The sequence below is a fragment of the Urocitellus parryii genome, chromosome 1 (genome assembly GCF_045843805.1).
Source record: "Urocitellus parryii isolate mUroPar1 chromosome 1, mUroPar1.hap1, whole genome shotgun sequence".
NCBI classification, from domain to species: Eukaryota; Metazoa; Chordata; class Mammalia; order Rodentia; family Sciuridae; genus Urocitellus; species Urocitellus parryii.
The window spans coordinates 52,369,673-52,392,530 of record NC_135531.1 but is presented as its reverse complement, the minus strand read 5'-3'; the positions used below and the strand labels follow the sequence as shown (position 1 = coordinate 52,392,530).

Here is a 22,858-nt window from a genome sequence, read left to right as displayed (position 1 = left end):
ATTTCATTTACAGACAGGGTCTCACTTAGTTGCTTAGTGCCTCCCTAAGTTACTGAGGCTGAAATCAGTAACTTGCAATCCTCCTGCCTCAGCCTCTGGAGACACTGAGATTATAGGCGTGCACCATTGCGCCTGGCTAGATTACTTTTATTTAAGAGGCATCTTGTTCCCTTGTTCATCATCAATTGTGTATTCATGAATGCTCTTGATAAATCAAAAATATTTTTATTTAGTGTCTTTTTCATGGCAAACCTATTTACTAAAGTATATTACCAAAAAATGCAACAGAATAAAAAAAATACCTTTCCAAAAAGATATTACTTAACATCAGTCTGTAATGGAAACAAATTTCCTATGTTAATGGCTATCTTTAGATATAAAAAAGCAATAATTTGAGATAAACTATATTTTTCCATTCTCAGAAATTGAGCTATAAGGCTCAAAATTAGCTGTATTATCTTTCATGAGAATTCCACTAATTCTGAATTTCATAAAGTAAACCACACAACTTTAAACAGCATTACTTTATTATCTATCCTCTGTTTACCTCAGACAATCTAGATATACACAAAAATTTGGAATGTGGAATAAATGCTGATTGATAAAAATGGAAATTTTTTTAAGTACAGCAAATTAACAATTAATAGTTCTGTTTGTGTTCAAAAGAATTTTGAACATCTTGTATATATACATCTTTAAGACCAGTCTAAATATGTCGGGAAAATATTTACAAAATAAACATTAGGAATTTTAGAATTTTATTGATTCAGATGAACTGATTTCTAAATGAATAAGCATTCATTAAATTTTTTGTCAATAATTCTGTACTGAATATATTACTCTTATCTATATAATTTTTAATGGTATAATTTATTTTTTATTTTTTATTTTTTTTGTGTGTGTGGTGCTGGAAATTGAACCCAGGGCCTAGTACATGCAAGGCAAGCACTCTATCAACTGAGCTATATCCCAAGCCCCTATTGTATAATTGTTTTACTGGCTGGGGTAAGATATTTTAAACACTGTTATTAAAAATAAGGAAGCCTTTTTTTTTTTTTTAAATCTGCCATGGTGCTGGGGAGTGAACCTAGGGTCTTATGCATAGGAGGCAAGCATTCTACCACTAAGCCACACCCCTGTCCAAGAATTCTGCTACATAATACTTGTTATGAACACAGGTCTTACCTACAATTTACTCAACAGAATATAAACTCAAAATACCTTCTCCATTTCTGCAAAAGATTTCAATTATTATTGTTCTATTCAAACTGAAACTTTACTACTACTTTAACAAAAATTCTAATGAAGAGCCCTTGTCACTTAAATTTTTTCAATATTATGTAAGAAAATTTTGGCTACTAAGTGCAAAACTTTTTGTTACTTCTTTGAAAAAAGAAGTATGGTAACAAACTGCCCAACTCAACTTTATGTGTTGCAAGAATGTTACAAAAATTTTAAATTAACTAGAGTGGTACAAAATGCTAGTACATGTAACATCTGTTGTACTTGGAAATATTTCAATATAATATGCAGATAATAAACTTAAACTTCTCATAAACTGAAAAACCAATTGTCATATGAGGCTAAACTCCTTTTCCAATATTGCAGTTTTATATAATTGGTTCAAGGGAAAGTAGTTTGCAATTTTGCAGTTTTACCTATCTTATGCATTCCTGATTTAAAGTGGAAAGTGACTGTGTAAATTTGAAGTCAATAAAAGGAGAACATGACTATTTTACAATGCCAAAATTAGTATTTTTAAATCAACTAAGAATAAAGGGAACACCGAGACTTGTCTTAAAGAAGCCATTTGTCATTCTTTTTTTAGAGATTACAACACACATACAAGTGAATTTTATCAAAATACAGCACATTTCTTCTACTATATCCATAAAAATCAATTCCTATGTAAAGAGTACTGAAAATCAACTAAAATGAGTTAAAATTTACAAAGAGTTGTTAAAGGGTTTCAATAAAATTATTAAAACTATACAGTACAATAATCAATTGATAACATCTTGAAAGAAGTGCAATATTTGAGTCACATATTTTTAAAAGTGCTGCCTACTTGACTAGAAAGAATGGAAGATGAGTTCAACTCACTTTTGCAAAAATAATGTAGGTTGGTGTTTTAGCTAGTTCTATAAGTCTTCATTAAATCAAGGTTGAAGAAAAAAAGCATAATACATTAAAAATTCCCAAATTACATTTTTTGACATTAAAAATGACTGCAAGAAACCGAATATTGCTTAATAAAAGGTTTGAGACTAGCCTCAACGAAAAACAGTTATTGGTCTTCTATGGCACTTTTTTCTGGTCCAAATAACCATGCATTAATTCTTACCACTGCATGTTATTCAAATTTTATTTGATTACATAGAACAAAACAAAAAATTAATGGTTTCAATAAACAAAAATTAATAAACCTCTATGATCAAATACGTGTTACAGTAACTAGGAACGAAGGCAGTTGGTGGTAAAACACTATTACACTGATGCACTTAGAAACCCTTTAAAGACTCTGAAGTGTTGAGTTCACATTTAATGTTACCTGTAGGAACAGCCCTTTATTTGAACACCTTTACACACTGGTAGGCCTCAAGGACCCATCCCTTTGCTCTACAACTCTCCACAGCAATTCTCTATCACTGTGCCAGTTTCACAAACTTGCTTTGGTTTCCTAGCTCCATGCGTACTCCATGTTTCCTTTTACTTTACCAAGGCAATGCAAGGCCAAACAAAAATCAAGAGGCTTTCCTAAACTGTCTTATATTTTGTAGTGTTACAGGCAACACAATTTTAAAACTGGCCATTTTAGTTTCATTTGCTGCTTAAAATAACAATTATAAATTAGATTAAAATGGAGTACTAATTATAAAACAGACTGCAAGTACCACCATTTGCAAAAAAATAAAATGGGATTTCCATAGCACAGAAAATGCATGGACATGCATCTATAGTAGAGTTAAAAATTTCCTGTGACTAAAAAATTAAAAATTCAATCACCAGTAGCAAATGTATAGTTAATGGCTATGACAAGAACAGATCTTGTAGAGCTCATAAAATGCAATTATTATCTTTTCACTTCTTTAAAAAGACATTACATATTTTATTGCATTATTCTATTAATAAAAACACATTAACAGAGTTTTTTTCTTCATTCTTTGCTTCCAGATTTTTATATGAAATAACTGTTTTAATCTGGCCTTGGAAAGTGAACCCATCAGCACCACCTTCACCTACTCATTCTTCAACTCAATATGCACATAGCAAAAGCCAACACTTCAAATCTCTTGCCCACATCAAAAAAAGTAGTTTCAGCAGAAAAACATTAATACCAGTTGAATAAAAATAAGGGCATAAAAGCTGAGATAGATAGCTCTGCCATCTGTCTCTGGGCTACAATCAAGGCTAACTATTGCCTTGTACACAGTTCAGTCATGGGTATGAAATCCAAAAATAAACCTACAATCTATACAAAAACAACATAAGCTTGTTTCTGTAGCCTGATTGCTATGTTTAAAAACCTAACAACAAATTTTATATGGTAAGAATTCAACAGTCTCCTTTATATTCTGTACAGTGGTTCTTTCCCTCTAACCACAAGCTCCATTATTTCATTAATGTACAAATTTGAACATAATTGAGTTCTTCTTTATATATAAAAATAGTCAAAATATTAATCTCCCCTGCAAGTATCTTCCAATAAATCTTGTCATCCTTCCCCCCATTTTGTTTTGTCCACAGTGCTTATGAGGAAACTTCTCGTACAATGATGAGTTCTACTGTATTCTGGAAAGTTTTTAGCAAGGACACTGCTTGTCCATGTTCAATATTGATAAAACTGTAGCCATTAGCCTACAAAGAACAAAGAGAAAAAAAATTCTTTTAGGATAAACTTTTCATAGTAATGTATTTGTATTTTTGAACTTGTATTTCTTCCAAGTACTTTGTAAACCTGGCAGAAAAAAAAGAATCACTTTGGCAATTTAAAACAACATACAGACTAATGGGACTGCCCCACAGGTATGGGAAATAAATCTCTGAAGATGGTGCCCAGAAACCTATATTTTGTTCAAGTTTTCAGACAATTCTGATTTAACAACCTAGTATCAGGAACCACTTATCTAAGACAGTGTCAGATAGGATGTTGTGTATGTGCTGATATGCACTTGAGGAGACCAAACTCCAAGGGTAGCAGAGGACAAAGTCTACTCTTCCTATTGCCTTAGATCAGACCAAGACCACCACACTTTGATACTCAGAAGGACTTAAAAAGAATGAAATTCTGATTCTCATAATAACACTCAAAGAATCTTATTCTAGAGAACAGAAAATCCAGACATGGATAGAAAAGGTAACTTCTGTAGTCACAAACTAAAACCACAGGGCTGGGGATGTATATAGATCAGAGAGAGGCAAAGCTCTGGGTTCAATCTCCACTAATGAAGAAATTCTGAAACCACAGATTCTCCAAATGATTTAGAAAAATAAATGTCTGTGTGTGTGTGTGTGTGTGTGTGTGTGTGTGTAGGGAGAGAGAGAGAGAGAGAGGCACGCACAGAAAGAATGAATACTAAAGATAATGTGGCAATATATTAGCAACTAGTGACCTAATAAAGTATATACAGATGTTTGTTAAAACACCATTTTTGCAGATTTTCTCTAGGCCTGAAATGATGTAAAAATTAATTTAAAAATATTTTTTATTATTTTTTTTAAGTGTTGGGGTCAGGATTCAAACTCAAGCAGTCTGGCTCTAATCTATACTTTCAGCTACTCAACTCTAATATCTCTGTTATCATTTTTTGCTTTGAGAGTTATTTCTCATTGTCACCTGAACTGACAACAGTGAAGGCAGAGATAGGAAGGAGAGTTGTACTGTCTCTGAGGTTTGTTTTCCTCCTAGAGTGCACTATACATGTGTTTAGGTAAAATAAGTTGCTGAAGAAACAGAGAAAAGGAGGGATGTGGGAAAATAAAATGGTTTCTCAAATTTTTCTCTTCATTTTGATATGATGAACAGCGTACTTCCAAGAAGTGGTATTTTGGGGTACTGGAGTTGTGTCTTAGTGGTAGAGTTCTTACCTAGCATGTGTGAGGCACGGGTTCTATTCTCAGCACCACTTATAAATAAATGAATAAAATAAATGTCTATCAACGTCTAAAAAAATATTTTTTTAAAAAAAGAAGTGGTACTCTGATAAACAAAATTAGTAAAAATTAACATCCTGGAACTTAAAATACTATGATATAGCAAACAGATAAGCATGATTTTCAAGGTATAAAGTGGAAAAATTTAAATTATGAAAACATTTGAGTATGTTGTAAAATGAAAGAAATAAGAAAGTTTATCTTTATTACCTGAATTATTTTATCACCTGGTTGCAGTAATTTTGATGCTGGTCCTTCAGGCTGTACCCTTGTTACAAATATACCCTTTAGTAGCAACAACAAAAAAGATAATTATTTTAACTAAAAACTATATGCATAAATAACAAAGTAACAAGAAATAATTCTTTTTCCACACTATGCACATATTTGAATCATGATATAAGTTTTTGCTCTGATTTCTCTGAGTAGTACTATGAAAACCACAAGTTATTATTGCCTCTAGTAATTCTGTTAATGTTATGAAATTACTTCCACAGATTTGTGAAAAATTAAAAATCACCTGAGAATATCAAGAATATTCAAAATTTTTGGCTTTTATCTTCAAAAATTAATTTGAATTGAACAAATTACACAACAGCTGAGCATGATGATACACAGCTATAATCCCAGCTCCTTGGGAGGCTAAGACAAGAGGATCATAGATTCAAGGTCAACCTGGGCAACTCAGTGAGACCCTGTATCCAAATTTTTTAAAAAGTAGCTCAGTGGTACATATTCCTGGCATTCCATCCCCAGTACCACAAAGACAAAAACCAAACATAAAAATCAAAACAAAGTTGAACAATCTGAATAAAGTATAATACAAGAGTTATCTATCTAGATTTACATAAACATCAATTAGATTTACATATAAGAGGTACTGCATTAATAAAAGAAATGCTATGGGTGTTCAAGGCTATATAAAACTTACATCATCATCAGGTCTGAATGGGTTTCCTCTACCCCCAACACCTCCTGATATGCTAAATCCAAGTTCTGGATCCTTTTCAACCCTCACACGCATCTGATTTAATATGAAAATAAAACATTACTAATTCTGAAAAATTCACAACTTAACAACACCACATTTAAATATTGGTAAATTAAGTTGGAGCAAAAAATATATATAAGAATTCATCAAAAATAAATATTTTGGCAGATGAAGTGAAACTAAAACATAGACTATTATGTTAATGAGTTAGTGAGTTATTAAAGGCACAGTGGGATTATAAAGCATAGCTCCTAATTTTACTGTTTATGAAAAGTGGAATCAATTAATTTTAATGATACAGTGCATAAAAACAGAACATGTATATTATCAGTTTTCACTTGTGAAATTATACAGTACAGTATCTCCGCCTAATGCATTGTATCATAAGATACCTAAAAGAACCTTTGATGATTTTAGGTTATTAACTTTTCATTTCCTGAATTTGTTTATATGCTCCAAAGGAGTGGCATTTTAAAAATCTTATCAATTGACAATAGCTTTTATAACCTAGCTGTAAAAAAAAAAAAAAATTAAGATTTTTGCTATCGAACACTCCCTTTTGCCAGAGATTCAACCAAAATAAAGCATCTGATCTACATCTAAGTTCTTAATATTATTGATCATCTTATCAATAAGCTACCAAGACATGAATATATGGCCCATAACTTTTCTAAGATTAAAAACACTCAAAGTAGTATGGAGATATGGTCAAATGAAGACTGTCACAGAACAACATGCCATTTCAGTTTAATGTTCTACTATTTATATTCCTGGAAAAGGTCTAATTATTGGAGTACCATCAACCAGTTTTGAAAACTCAAATTTTAAGCAAAATGGTAAAAACTGTTATATGAATTTACTGCTAATAATTAAAAAATAATCTCTAAGAATATGTGAAAAGCTTAGTCTCATATTTCAAACAGTCTTTATTATTCTTACCTCTTGTTTTGCCAGTTCATGGCCTTGTCTAGGAGAACAATGGGGTTGTGTATATGGAGGCTGGTGGGCCACTTTCAGCATCAAGTAATCAATTAGTTGTTCTCTAGAGGGATGCCTTGCCACAGATGCCTGAGGGGGGTGATGTATTTGACTATAATTTGCCTGAGGCCTGAGAGGCTGGCCCATCTGTCCATTACTCAAAGGCATCTAAGAAAAACATGAAGTATCTTAAAATGACCAATAATAATGTCTTGAACAAATATTTGGATTTTTTTTTCATGGAGCATTATAAAAGGACTAGAATTTTAACATTCTAAATCACACAATTCCATTTCATTTACTATTTCCATCAATTTTAAACCTTAAAAGAAAAAAGCTATTAATGTCTTAGTTCTAAATTTGCTTGAGTGCTTCCTGATAGTGAATTACTCTTTTAAGTTTTGAAATTAAAGTAGCATACCTATGTATTAAATTATTTGCTTTTTTGTTAGATATAAATATATCTCCTTTCTATAGTAACCCAATACTAGGTAAATAGTTTACTGAAATTTTAAAATTTAAGTAAGTCTATTTGAAAGGTATTCATTTCCCATACTAAAACAGAGCACACATACAAAAGGTGCATTTGCTGATGTTTTTCTTCTGGAAAAACAGTAACTAATTCTGGGTTATAATTTTTTCCTAATTTACTGTATTTTTCTACTCCTTTTCTTCCAGGATTAACTAATTATAGGTATCCACACGGTAGAAAATTGATTTATTCCATTCACGTGTAGAAAACTGACTTATTCCTTTCATACACAGTGTGTGTATATGTATGAAGGTGGCAATTTTATAACTCTTAATATTAATTCCATAGACTAACCCAAAAATTAAACATTGATATTCAACTTTGATTTTCATAAGCTAAACAAAAAAGTTGAGATTAGCTGTTTGCTATTAAAGGACTACATTTTTTAGAGGCTAAACCTGAATTTTGGACTTAAAATTACCTTTGTGAAAATGTCACTTAAGCTAGCTTATTTTGTTAGTGTGAGGAATCTAGCTGGAAAATAAGCTGTTACATTCTTATGTTTGCATAAAAAAAATTGTGTAGAAAAAGAGTAAATGTTTAAGCTACTCAATCACTTAAAACTTCCTTGTTGGTTAATAGAAAGGTAACCTTGTCCACAAGGAAATAACCAGAAATTTTTGTGGGAGATAGTCACGCCCCATTTCCCTAAAATTATCTAAAAGCTGAAAGGTTTGGAGAACAGTTTAGCATGAGGTTTAAGTACTTCACATTATTCTGATTATGAACTTGTTTTTGATGAAGAAATTATACTTAAAAAGAATATTTTTTTCCCACTATTATACTCCATTTTATTTGAGTACTTAATTAATTCTGAAGTCTAGTAAAATGCTGGTTTTAATGACAGGGCACAGGATGATGTAACTCTGTGGCAAATCTTACACTGGTGAGGAGTCCAAAAGGAAAAAGAGATGTTATATTATTCCTGGTCTTTTTTTTTTGGTTGTTTATTACTTGATCTCTACAGATTTAAAGCAACTACGCTGACCAGGAGTAATTAACTGGTTGTGCTATGGCTTTATTTGCACAATTCTGTAGATAGCCCTTGCTTTTCTCTATATTTATGCATGCCATTTTATTCCTATGTGCTTTTCTTGGGGGGTGGGGTGCGCTATGGTTTGAACCCAGAGTCTCATACATGCTAGGCAAGCACTCTACCAGTGAGCTATAACCGCTACTCCTGACCTACTCTTAAAGACTCCCTGACACCTAGATACTTGGTCTCGTTTACATCAATGTTAAATATACACAAAAAATGTATCATGGCCCAGGAGATTTAAAGAGCAGAAAACAAATCAGTAACCTAAACCACAAAGTATATATTCAAAAAACAAAACAAAAAACCCTGGAAGATAGCACTCAATTAAAAGAAAATGGGATTAAAAAATATATGAACTTAATATTAGATAGCTGGGTTCCTCAAAAGTAACATAAAAGTTTTCTATAATAATGCTTCATAATTATATCTTATTATATTAGAGGCAAGTTTAAAAAATGAGAAAGAACAGCTGAGAGAGAAATGGAAAAGAATTATCATTTGGCAAAATAATCTCTCTAAATGAATGGCACTTTTTTTTTTTTTTTGCTATAGAAATACTAAGAATACAACCATCATCTCTATATACACGTATTTCAAGGTCATTTATAATTACATTTGAAGAATTTTAAAATGTTTTAGTAACAGTTACTAAGATCCTAAAACGAAGAATTTAAGACAAGTTCATGTTCCACTTTCCAAATAGGTTTACTATCAGGAATGCCAAAAATCCAATTAAAAAGTTAAAATGCGTACTATAAAAATCAAATTGCAACAATAAAGTGATTCTTCAGTGTGGAAAAATCATGGAATAAACAGAAATAGCAGATAGTCAAGCTCTATCTTGTATTTATAAATTATTTTAAATTAATACTTACTAGTTTAGGTGGGAAAGCCCTTATGAAAGTATTTTTAGTTATATATGTATGAGATTTCTAGTTCAAAAGCTGCAAAACACAGTAAGCTCACAGATTCTACTTCATTTATTTCCTAAGCACCTACTTTCATCAAGCTGTCTGGAAGAACATCTTTGTGACTAAGTGTAGCTGATGAGTAGTTCTGCAGTCCTGAAATGAATGTGTCATCCTGGCAAGGATCTCCTGGATTGGATGTCTGGGGAAGCTTCAAATGAGGGGGAAATAAAAAGCAAACAAATAATAACCTTTGAGATGTAAAACCAAAATGATGATGACACTTGATAACAGGAAAAAATACTGCTAGAGAACAGAAAGATGAAGAGCCAAATCAAATTTCACAATCATCACTGCCATCAATTAGTACCTTCAGCTTCTTCCAAAGGCACATGGCAAGATGTTTGTTCTTATTATGTATGAAAATACTGTATGATATATATTGGTAATATATATACATGTGAAAGACAAATTCTATATGATCTTTTTCCTTTTAGTTTTATTTACAGTAATACCTAGCTTTTAACCATCTGAGCTACCTATCCATCCATCCATCCATCAAGTGATTGATTGGTAGTACTGGGAATGGAACCTAGGGATACGCTACCACTAAGTTACATCCCCAGTCCTTTTAATTTTATTTATTAAAAAATTATTTTTTGTAGTGATAAAAAAATTTATATGGGCGGCATGCCTTTATTTGTTTATTTTTATGTTGTGCTAAGGATGGAATCCAGTGCCTCACACATGCTAGGCAAGTACTTTGCCGCTAAGCCACAGCCTCAGCCTCTATTTTTTTATTTTTTAAATATTTTTTAGTTGTTAATGGACCTTTTTTAAAAAAATTTATTTATATGCAGTGCTGAGAATCAAACCCAATGCATCCCAGATGCTAGGAAAGCACTCTACCACTGAGCCACATCCCCAGCACCCCTTTTTATTATTTTGTTATTATTTTATTTTGAGACAGGATCTCACTAAATTGCCCAGGCTAGCCTCAAACTTATAATCCTCCTGCCTCAGACTCCCAAGTCACTGATATTACAGGCATGCACCACCAAATGCAGTTAAATTTAGTTATTAATGAAAGTGGTCTCAATTTTATGAGCAACTAAAATATACTGAGCACTAAAGAAATGGTAAAAAAAAAATTAACTATTGTTCTTTTAACAGCACAGAACCACAGAGGATTTTTTTCCCTAAATTATCATAATAAGCAGAATCAATAAACTTAGTCTGATAAAACCTGATTATCTTAATACTGCCACATATTCATGGCAATATTTTAAAAGTACTGATTTTGAGAAATGCTTTAAAAATTAATCAACTAGTTCTTATCTTCATATGCCAAAATAATGTTCATATTATGGTTTACCTGAGATAATTTTTAGAGAAAACTAGACTAAAATGACAATATCCTGAATATTTCTTATTATACACATGTTGAAAAACAAGACATCTATATTTAAGTTAATTCTAAACACAAGATATATTTTAGAAAACAAAAAAGATTGTGATAAACCACACTATTGTTAATTTCAAAATAGTATATTCCTAGCAACATAGAAATGTAAACTAACTATATTATGCTGAAAATAATCTGAAATCTGCTTCATTATGCTTTACTACAGAAAACATAAAATTAAGACTAAAATTTAGTCTTAAAATTATATCTGCCACAAATCTATCACATGCAGTTAGTTGCTAGTTCAAACCATGGCTTAGCATTTTTGGATGTGGTCTGATCTAATTTTGTGTACTTACACAGTACATACTTCATTTTCCTTCTCCCTTCTTGTGACGTTCTTTTATAATATATAATAACCAATTTAGCTAAAAGTGTAAAGTTTAAACTGAAGTCTGAATGTACTATGCTTATCTACTCTTTATAATGACAAGCATATCATGAATGAAAAAGTAAATTCAACAGATTTGAAGGTTCTAAAAATAAGAAAAATAAGCACAAAATGTTATTGTGAAAGAATGTGAAAAGAATAATGTTTCAGATGACTATGAATAGCAAAGTATACCCCTGAGTTAATGAAAGTCAATGGTTTTTACCATCTGGACTCTGTTGGAATAAGAACTCAACAGTGAACACTCTTCTCTCACCCTTTCAAATTAGGAAATTTCAAAAAGACTGCTACTATCTTAATAGTATTGAAATCAAATGATGGCAGATGATAGAGGACAGGATAAGACTAGGTCAAGTGTAGCTACAGCAAAATGAGTCCAGGAAACTGCTCCTACTCTAGAACACGATAAAGCAAAGTCACAGATATGTTTAAGTGGGGAGGGTATACACAGGGAACGCTCAAGAAAAAGTGAAAAACACAGAAGTAAGCAGGGTTAACATGAAAACAAAACTATGGGAATAGGCTAAGTAAGTGAAGAAAAACTTTTCTGGATAGAAGGAAACATTTATTCAGAGACCCCACTTAATACTGAGTCATGAGAGTTGTCTTGTCCTTCTCTTTCTCTTCCATTTTTATGTCTTATACCTAACTTTAATAATAAACTTTCTTTTTTACTACTAAGGACTACAATGGGTGATAAAGGATTTGGATTTTGCCTTTTCAATGGAACTTATATATTCTCCAGCTTCACATTTAATCATTTTATGAGTTAACTTTGTGCATATACTTAGTAGCCAATTCTTAATTACAGGAGTTAAAATTATTCCTTTTATAAAAATAATCAAGAGCAGACTACATCATCAGTACATAACCAAAAATACTGAAGAGATAAAGACCAAAACAACTTTGGAAAGTTTTAGAACCAAGCCATGGAAGAACTCAGAGGGTATCAAGACTTCTAACCCACATTAAGCTTTTTACTTTCCTAGAAACATTAAAACATTTAAAACTTTTTATTTCTCTTCTACATGCTACAAGTACTGGTCTACTGTAGGTACTCACTCGAAAAATGTGCCCACCAGAACCTCTTCCGTCTGCAATACTCAAGGCAAGACTACCTTGGCTGCCATGCAGATCCCTAGAGCTGCCATAGTGAGAACTGCTTACAGCAGTAAAATTGGAATTAAAGGACCTTGACAGCATGCTCTGAATAAAGAGGGGATAGATTTAACAGAGATTAGTACAGCATGCAAAATCCACAAGACATGTTATGTACATAGATTTATTTACAAGTATCCCCACTTGATACCACAAAGAAATATCATGCAACACTGATTTTTTTCAGAGGCACTAAAAGAAATGGGGACTATTTACCACACATTTACATGACACCATACACACATAAAAGTAAATTATATGTAAATACAACAATTCACATTTTAAGCACTAAGGAAGAAAACAAACATATGGCTACTTTTATTTAATAAAAGCTATTATTTCCTTTACTCCTGACATATATTTCAGAAAATAGAAGCTGATGACATACCCAGATGTATGTGTATTTATACAGTCATTCATTAAATTAATTTCTCTATATAAGATTAATTTTATCAACATCCAATAATTTTAAGTCAAATACAGTCAATGGACTGCATTTTACAGTCCATTTCATTCTACAGAAATAATACAGGATTCCAGAAAGAAACAGATGTATTAAATTACCACATATATCTTTTTAGTTATTTTGTGGATTCTAAAATAATACTAGGAAAAAAACTAAATTTAATAGCCCAGACATGTATTTTTCCAAACTATTTCACCAAGGTTAGAGATTTAGGAAGGCATTTTAGAGGTTCTATGAACATGTGATTAGAATGTGAACTGCAAACTTCAAAGCACTGATCAAAGTGTTGGAGGGTGAGAGAGCACCTCTATTCATTTATTTCCTGTGTGTGTGTGCACACGTGTGCGCTCGAGCATAAACACACACACTTCTAAAGGCAGAGTGGGTGATAAAACAAAGAAATAATTCATACATATACACATACATAAATAACACACTCTATTTGTTATGCACAGAGTTTTACTGTGTTCACTTGAGTGTCCTAATTGACCCTTTTAATGATATACAGATCTTGGAACAAAGTTTTTTTATGTCATATCTCAACTTGGACAACTGTAAATATTTCACATACTAATAAGGCTAATGCTCAAAATATGTCTGGTTTTGAATTCAGGCTTGTGCCCAACTACATCCTGTCTTAACATATTGTACGGAGCCCAATTAAACGCTAGGCACAAAGTTCTGGGCAATGTTGCTCATTATATGCTGATAGTTTTGAATGGAGGTAGGGGTATGGTTCAGTGGCAGCAAAGCCATGAGTTTAATCCTTAGCCTCCAAAAAAACATAAACAAGTGAACATGGCATTTATCAAGTTGTGCTAACCATATCATGGTCTGGAGTGTATGCTTCATATCTAAAGTTTTTATGTAGGAAGAATTATTAGCAAATGCTGACATCTATAATAATTCAACTTTGAAATAAAAAATTTTATTTCTTTTCAAATTAATTCAGTCTTGAGATTTCTACGGTGATATATATTTTATGTTTGGATTCCAGGTAAACAGAAAAAGGGATAACTATTAAAAGGTTTAAAACCCAGTTAAAACTTCAATAAATCACCTATTATTGCTAAACTCCCAACTGTGCAAAATAGTAAACTTTAATTTGGGGATTTACAAGGTACAGCGGGATTTGTGAAATACCCTGGGGAAAAATTTTAAACACCAGCTCTGCCTTTAGAAGTGTGTGTGTGTGTGTGTGTGTGTGTGTGTGTACGCGTGCGCGCAAAACAAACAAATGAATAGAAGTCCTCTCTCACCTTCCAACACTTTGAATCAATGCTTTGAAGTTTGCAGTTCACATCCTGCTGCTATACAAGTAGCTAATTAGTAATATATTATGTAGTAGTTTCAAAATGCTTATGCTGCCCATACATTACACGTATGATTACATGTATGGTACATTATATGTATGTGTATACATTATATAATGGTAACATTAGTGATTTTCACATTTAATGAATGAGAACAAAGTCATTTCCATTCAAGCCTGAATTCAAAACCAGACATATTTTGAGCGTTAGCCTTATTAGTATGTGAAATATTTATAGTTGTCCATGTTGAGAGATGACATAAAAAACTTTGCTCCAAGATCTGTATATCATTAAAAGGGTCAATTAGGTCACTCAATGAGAACAAAAAAAAGGAAAATTACAGAATAATTTTTTACAATGTTTTTGAACATATGAAAAGAAACCATGTCTAATCTAAAATAATTTTTTTCACTATATGTATTATTTAAATTATGCTTCAGTTTTAAGAATTCTAGATTATTTTTATTGAGTAAAATGATTTCTGAAAGGATGATGGCAGAACAGAAGCAAATAACTCAGATAAATAAAAAGAACATAAGAACATCACAAAGTGGTCAAAATTAATCTGAAATCCTTCATAACTTATAAGATACATGGTTTTATTTATAGAACCCATATAGTACAGTTTGAGAACCACTGATATAAATTAAAGGAGGAACAAAGATAAAAGCTATATATAAATGTTTGGCTATATACCACTCTGCCCTTAAAATGATAAAAATTCCTGCCAGCTAACAACAGGGAAAGATGTTGGAGAAGTCTTGTGTGTGTACATATCATAAAACTCAGATGGACTGTTTTCAGAATAATAAAAGTGCCCAGCATCATTAGCAATTTAAACTTACTTAAAATAATATATTTATCTTTTCAGTATCTCTTAGAGAAAAACTCACAGGAGAATATGCTTTGTATCTCAAATTTGCATCACTTAACCTAATTTCATACCGTGTTCCAAGCTTAGATACACAACCATCACATCAAATACAAAATATTCAAAAGCAAGAAAATTACTTTTTGCCATATTTTCATACTACACCACACTGCACTAAGAATACCTATCTCCTAATTTCCAGAGTTTTTAAAAAAATAAATATTTTTCAGTTGTAGATGGACATGATACCTTTATTTTATTTATTTATTTATTTTTTTAATGTGGTGCTGGGAATCGAACCCAGTGCCTCACATGTGTTAGGCAAGCACTCTGCGGATAAGCCACAATTCCAGCCTATAATTTCCAGTTTTTTTAATAAATGTTGACAACCAAATATACCAAACCAGAAACTTGGCTACTTCTTGAATCCTATCCCTCATCCAATCCCTAAAACAAAATAACTGTTGTCAAAGTGTTAGATTCATCTCCACTTCAGTCACAATCCTAGCCCAGGTTTTAATCATTTAGCTGCTTTATTATTGAAACCGTTTTCCAAAACGGTTTCAATAATATCCATTCATCCTGAACATTTTTGTCTGAGATATCCTAAAATAACTCTTTTATTATTATCAGTCTTTAGTTTAGAACATTAAGTAGTTCTCCTGGACTTTCAAAATTGTTTTACTTTCTTCCATATAACACATATCATTTTGAAAAAATTACTTAAATATTCTGTGCTTCAATTTCTTTACTACAAAATATGATAATAAAGATACCTCAGGGCCAGGGTTGTGGCTCAGTGGTGGAGTGCTCGCCTAGCAAGCATGAGGCACTGGGTTCAATCCCTGGCACCACATAAAAATAAACAAATAAAATAAAGGTATTGTGGTGGGGGTGGGGGGAAGATACCTCATAGGTCTTGTATAAAAATTTAGAAATATTTGTGCAGAAGGATAATTATACAATGGTGCTTCCTGACATTTTGGAAATCCTAAATAAATTTAACTGTTATTAGGACCATCTACATCCATAATCTGATGTAAAAATAAACAAATAAAATAAAGGTATTGTGGTGGGGGTGGGGGGAAGATACCTCATAGGTCTTGTATGAAAATTTAGAAATATTTGTGCAGAAGGATAATTATACAATGGTGCTTCCTGGCATTTTGGAAGTCCTAAATAAATTTAACTGTTATTAGGACCATCTACATCCATAATCTGACCTAAATTTTATTATCAAAATTTCTCAAAATAAATCATTAACTCAATCAGGTTAAAGATCTGTTTTTCCTGCTATCAGCATTCCTTCCTGATAAATCCTTAGCCCTAACCTATTAATCTTACTCCAATGTATCAAATTTTTACCGGTGTTTCAAAAAATAGAGTTTTCCTTGAATAGGCCTATATTCTATGATTACTCTGACATGCATCATTATTTTATATTTATCCTTAGATTTAAAATTAAAACCAAAATTAAAAAAAAATTTTAGTTGTAGACAGACACAATACCTTTATTTTATTCATTTATTTTTATATGGTATTGAGGATCGAACCCAGTGCCTCACATGTGCCAGACCACTGAGCCACAATCCCAGCCCTAAAATTAAAACAAAACTTAAAATTACTTTTAAAATTTAAAATCTCCACATTGGGCACAGTAGCATACACACATAGTTTCAGCTACTTGGAAGGATAAGGCAGAAGAATTGGCTGAGCCCAGGAGGTCCAGCCTGTGCAAGATAGTGTGACCTCCATCTCAAAACAAAAAAGCTGCTACATTGTGTACAGAGAAATGAAAAGTTGTGCTGTAATTGTGTACAATGAATCAAAATGCATTCTGCTGTCATATATACCTAATTATAATTAATTAATTTTTAAAAATCCAGACGTGGTGGCACAGTCTGTAATCCCAGTGGCTCAGGAGGCTGAGGAAGGAGATATCCAAATTCAAGGCCAGCTTTAGTAATTTAGCAAGGCTGTAAGTAACTTAGTTAGACTCTGTCTTAAAATATAAAAAGGACTGAGGATGTAGTTTAGTGGTTAAGTGCCCCTGGGTTCAATCCCTAGTACCAAAAAAAACCAAAAAGAGTCCACAAATCTCATCATTGATAATTACCATTAATACATTAGCATTTCACTTTATGAACTATATTTCTTATAAAATATTTTTTCTAAACAAGATATAACTAATAATAAAGTTAGGAAAAAACATTGATTTTCTTTTAAAAATTCTATTTTTGCTAGAGTCTTATATATGTGTATATGAATAAATACATAGCTTCACAAAGTATCACTATTGATGTTTTATTATTGTTTTCCTGTCATATAAGTATGTGACAGAAATATTTTTCAAGATTGTTATCCTTGACAGATGGGTTAAATTTACAAGCTAAATACATATAGATACTAATTTTCAGAAAAGGCCTTTATCTTTGATATAAGAAATCTATTCATATTAAATTAGGAACTATCTTTAAAAATTTTTTTAAATAATTGTTTTAACACCACAAAATAACTTATTTTACTATAAAGTATTTTGATGTTTAATAAAAATATTAATTTTAAGTTGTCTAATCTTTATATTTTAGATGATTGGTGAGGATGAGGATGACAGTAATAAATACTATCACTTATAATATACACTTATTGTTTTTAAGTGCTTTTTATGTATTAACTTTGGGTGGGGGCAGTGCTGGGAATTGAACCCAGGGCCTTGTGCATGCTAAGGATGTGCTCTATAACAGTGCTACACTTCTAGCCCTCATTTAATTTTTAAACAATCCTAGCATAGCTCTGTTTGTTGTGCCTATTTTATAGATGAAACAACTGAGGAAGGAAAATCAAAGTTACTTGTACAATGAACATACTATAGATCAGAGATAAGTTTCTGAACAGTTAAGTTATTCTGTCAAAATGCTATATTATACAGTAGTTCTTATTATTTTTTACTTAAAAAGTCAGAGTGGTCACACATTTATTTTCTGGTAAATTCTTTAAAAATATGGCTTATTAAATATAAGAATACTTTTTTATAATATATCTGAAGACAAAACTTTCATGCATGTTAAAGTAAAAACAGACTCTCATTTGAATATTTTTTAAAATCAGAAAGAAACAAAGAAAACATTTAAGAAAGACATGGAGAGGATGAGATTATGGCTCAGCGGTAGAGCACTCGCCTCACACCTGCAAGGCCCTGGGTTTGATCCTCAGCACCAAATAAAGTCACTGTGTCCAACTACAACTACAAAAAATAAATATTAAAAAAAAAAAAAAGACATGGAGAGGGCTGGGCAAGTGACTCGGTGGCAGAGTGCTTGCCTTGCATGCATGAGGCCCTGGGTTTTATCCATAGCACCGCAAAAAAGAAAAAACAAACAAAACACAAAGACACCTAGAAAGAACACACACCCTAGAAAGAATGCAGCTGAGCTACATACAGTACTAGCAGCAACATACTTTTGGTATATGCTGGAAAAGCATCCCAACCAATGAGCTAGAATATACCACTCACTAGTCAACTGGTAGTCTGGAAGATGGGTGTCCAGGTAAGTAGATAAGGGGAAGAATACTCCTCTTATCTTCCAAGTATGATCTATGCATCCTTAGAAGTGGAGTTAGAATGTCAGGTGTGGATTTATATTCAGTCTGCCCTGTTTCTTTTCTCACAAGTCTTATCTTAGTTTCACCGATTTTTATGTCTAAGGACACAACTAGAAAACTACTGTCATTCACTCTCCAAGAAACTGCACAGCAAATTTCTAAATATGTATTTTATGCAATGGAAAAAAAAAAGCTAAGAGGCACAATGAACTTGCTTCCTATTTATTGAAGACCAGACACATCAGTCAGATAGGAAAGTGGGAGAATAAGCCCTCTAGAAGTAAACTATACAGACTATAATAACCAAATTCCTTTCTTCCTCCAAGTCCACTCCTCATCTTTGTCTAATAATAGTGCCATTCCCCAAAAAATAGTTATTTAAGGCATATATCCCTTTTCTTCAATCACTGATTATAGAAACAGTAAATGAGAAGTAAACTTCTTAAAGTCAATTCAGAACCATCTCTTGAATTTGTTCCTTTGTCTCAATTCAGTTGATAACAGTTCACATTTCATTTCTTAAGTGGATCACCAAATGGCTTTTATAACTGAACCTGGCTATAGCCTTCTTCCTCCTAAAATCTACTTCCACACTGCCACCAGAAGATTATTCATAAAACAGAGTTATATTACTCCTATCATTTTGTTAAGAAAATTCCAAATTCCTGATAAAAAGCACACAAGTTCAAAGAGCCTCAATAACAGGTGTAGACTTACAGCTGAAACAAAACTGGCAGGTGACAATGAAGTCACTACAGCTTATAGTTGTTCAGCTATTCAAAGTTGAGAAAACCTTACTGCAAAGAGTTAAAAATTATATTCTGTGACTTAATATGAATTGGTATAAAGTACTAACCATATTCTAGGCATTTATTTCTCAAAACATTTAAGGATTTTAAAAATATAATGGCTGAGACTATATAGTTCAGTTATATTTAAAAACATTATATATTTAATAAACAGAGGAAATATAATTCTTGGATAAAATCCAATGAGATATAGAAACCTAAATCTTCTTTTTTTTTTTTTAAAGTAATTTTAGTGTAGATGGCCAGAGTACCTTTAATTAATTAATTTATTTATTTTGTGGTGCTGGGGATCAAACCCAGAGCTTCATGCACACTACGCAAGCGCTCTACTACTGAGACACAACCCCAGCCCATAAACCTAAATCTTAAGAAATATGCCTTATGCAGCTGGGCGACATACCATGGCACTTATAATGATTTTATAGAATAATTTTATTTCTTTAATTTTTAACTGTTTTCAAAAGGCAAAGATCTACATATAAAAGTCTAAACTGAACAAAAGCATTATTTTATCAACTATTTCCAAGGCACACTGGAGCCACAGAAAGACTCAAACTAAGTTTAAGAAGGTCAGAAATGCAGTTGAGAAAAGTCAAGACTAAATGCCATGCCATAAGTCATCTGTGTCAATGACAATGTTAGATGAAATATTTACATTTGCAAATGCATCTCCTGTTATTTTGTTAACTATATATATAGTGAACTGATATTTTTTCAAAACATTTACATAATCAATAGTTATTAGTAGAGAGCAGGAGGTCAGAAAATGCTAAAGAGAAATACACATGTATTATTTCTAGTAAATGTGTACAATCTGAAAGAGATAAACACACACACACACACACACACACATATATATATATATATATATATATATATATATATATATATATATAAAGTAATATATGGACATTAGAATCACTGGGGAGTAAGAGATAAGAAAAAAGCTTACACTATCATCTCAACTGTCCTAAGTTTAAACTTGAAACTCTGTTCTCAGTATCAGGGAAAAATTCCTAGAATGTAAGTAGATAATCGGTAATTCAGAGTATCTTGTTTCACTTCGATTAAAAGACAAAGAATACCAAGCATTTTTAAGGAAAATAAGTTCATAAAGAGAATAAAAAACTCAAGTTCAATTACCTTTTCTAACTTTTTGGCCTCAATGTGTCGAAGTACTTGTTCTCGCCAATCATGAGGAACTTTACTTTTTCCTGGAGGATCTAATAAAGAATGCTCAGAACTGACCCTTGCATTTGGTCTTTTTGAAGGACTAGTCCGTGAATAATTGAAATCACTAACTGACATAGTTCTTTCTGGTATTTCATTAATAGAGGGTCGAGCACTCTGAGGTCTTGATGCATTTGGACCATCGATGCTGTATGTTCGTGCAGAAAGAGGTCTCTGTGACCCTGACATCATTGGAGGAGTTCTTCCTGCTGAATGTAACTCTCTGTATGATAAATAATCTCCTTCAGGAATTTGGCCACGTCTTGTGGAACCTGGATCACCAAGATTTACAGAGGCTGTTGAAGACACACTACTTTGTCGCTGAATTGTAGTTCGAGTTACTGAAGGAACAAGTCGGTCATTTGATGAGATGGCCCACATTTCTCCATGTCTTGTTGGGCCAAGTCTCTGATGTAAATGGTATGCAGTATTAGCTCTAACATTGTTATGGTTAGAGAAATTCATATTAGCAGAATGTCTAGCATAGCTGTGATTTTCTGTGCTCTCTGATCTTGGAAGGCGCTGAGAAGGAAAACTGACAGTGTCTATTTGGGGACTTTGTTTAGAGTGCCACAAAGTGTCTTTGACTGGAGCATTACTACTGTATTGAATATTATATTGTGGAGGACCATATATCTGAGGTGTAGATTGTGGGTCACTTGTGGGGGCTCTAATTATATCTGGTTCCTCAGGATTATGATTTGAATCAAACTTGAAAAGTGCCTTTGTCCCTGATATTAAATCAGAAGATGAAGAAGAACCAGTAAATACTTGCAATGGTTGATCATACAATAATGTGGCAGACTTGCTTCTGACTATATTTTTTCCATCAATACCAGATGTGATTTTAACTGTTGCACTTGGCTGCTGAGGTCCATTATCACTAAGAATGTCATAAATTTTTAAACCTCCAGTGTCCATATTAGTTATACTGTGAGATTTTACCACAGAGCCTATTGAACCTCTTCTCTGAGGGGAGAGATCTTCAGTGCTTTTGGAAACACCAGTGTCTACAGAAGAACTGGTGTCTTGTGGTTCAGTCCTACTAGGAGACTGTGGAGTTTCTTCAGAATGTCCATTTACCTTATTTATGGATTCCAGATTAGGATACTTGTTTCCATTTTCTAAATGTTCAGCTTCTCTTTTAGAATTAATGCTTAAAAAGCTTGTTCCAAGTACTATATCCTGTGTCTTTGATCTTTCCATAATCTCTGGTTGAAATGTATCATTAGTCACAAGTTTATTAAGATTCATGTTGATATGATCTAATTTGTGAGATTCATCAGATGTAGCTGTTGAATCAACACTTTTCTCAATTAGAACTAATCGCTCTTCAATATTCAAATCATATTCAGGTAAGTTAAAATCTTTTTTATCATGAACCTTGAATTTTTCCCCTGGTGAATTGTTTAAAATATCTCCATTTTGCAAAAGGCTGTTAAAGTTTTCATCTTCTTGCCTAAAATACAGATAGTTTTTTGAAAAAAACTTAATAAAATCAAGTTTTCTTGGTCATGAGGGAAACATTAATAACTATTTTATGCATAGGTAACACAAGTTAAAATAAGTTGAGTCATAAATGAAAAGCATTTATTATTAAGCTTATAATTTTGAAATATTACCTTAACTATATGATATATACATGTGTCAAAACATCACTTAACCCCTTAACTTGGACAATTTTCAGGTTTTTATAAATTAGTTAAAATTAAATTTAAATGAAAAATATTAGCTTAAGTCAAGTGATATAGGTTTATTTTAAATTGGAGACAAGTGAAATATCACTAAAACTCTAATATCAAGATTAATTTTCATCAATATGCTCAAATTTTCCACAAAATAGTTTAATGTACCCAAACTATGAACAAAAGTGGAATTATGTATCCCATTCTGATCCTCATTGTAATGTGAAATGCTTCAGGATGGGCAGAATATGGAAAAAGATAATAA

General features: G+C 32.1%; 1 protein-coding gene across 5 annotated transcripts in view; it reads right to left on the bottom strand.

Moving 5' to 3' along the window:
* Positions 1-2,117: 2,117 nt before the first annotated feature.
* The window catches only part of Erbin (erbb2 interacting protein), a 135,958-nt gene continuing 115,217 nt past the window's right edge, over positions 2,118-22,858 (bottom strand). Inside the window, exons 21-27 of one of the 5 annotated variants that reach the window (XM_026390857.2) lie at positions 20,822-22,367; positions 12,521-12,664; positions 9,694-9,813; positions 7,085-7,291; positions 6,086-6,178; positions 5,365-5,439; positions 2,118-3,858 (exon numbers count right to left, since the gene is read on the bottom strand). In XM_026390857.2, coding sequence (XP_026246642.2) covers positions 3,751-3,858; positions 5,365-5,439; positions 6,086-6,178; positions 7,085-7,291; positions 9,694-9,813; positions 12,521-12,664; positions 20,822-22,367 — 2,293 coding nt within the window. In that variant the 3' untranslated portion in view covers positions 2,118-3,750. The remainder of the gene's footprint in view (positions 3,859-5,364; positions 5,440-6,085; positions 6,179-7,084; positions 7,292-9,693; positions 9,814-12,520; positions 12,665-20,821; positions 22,368-22,858) is intronic. The other 4 variants (XM_026390859.2, XM_026390858.2, XM_026390860.2 and 1 more) reach the window with 4 other exon arrangements.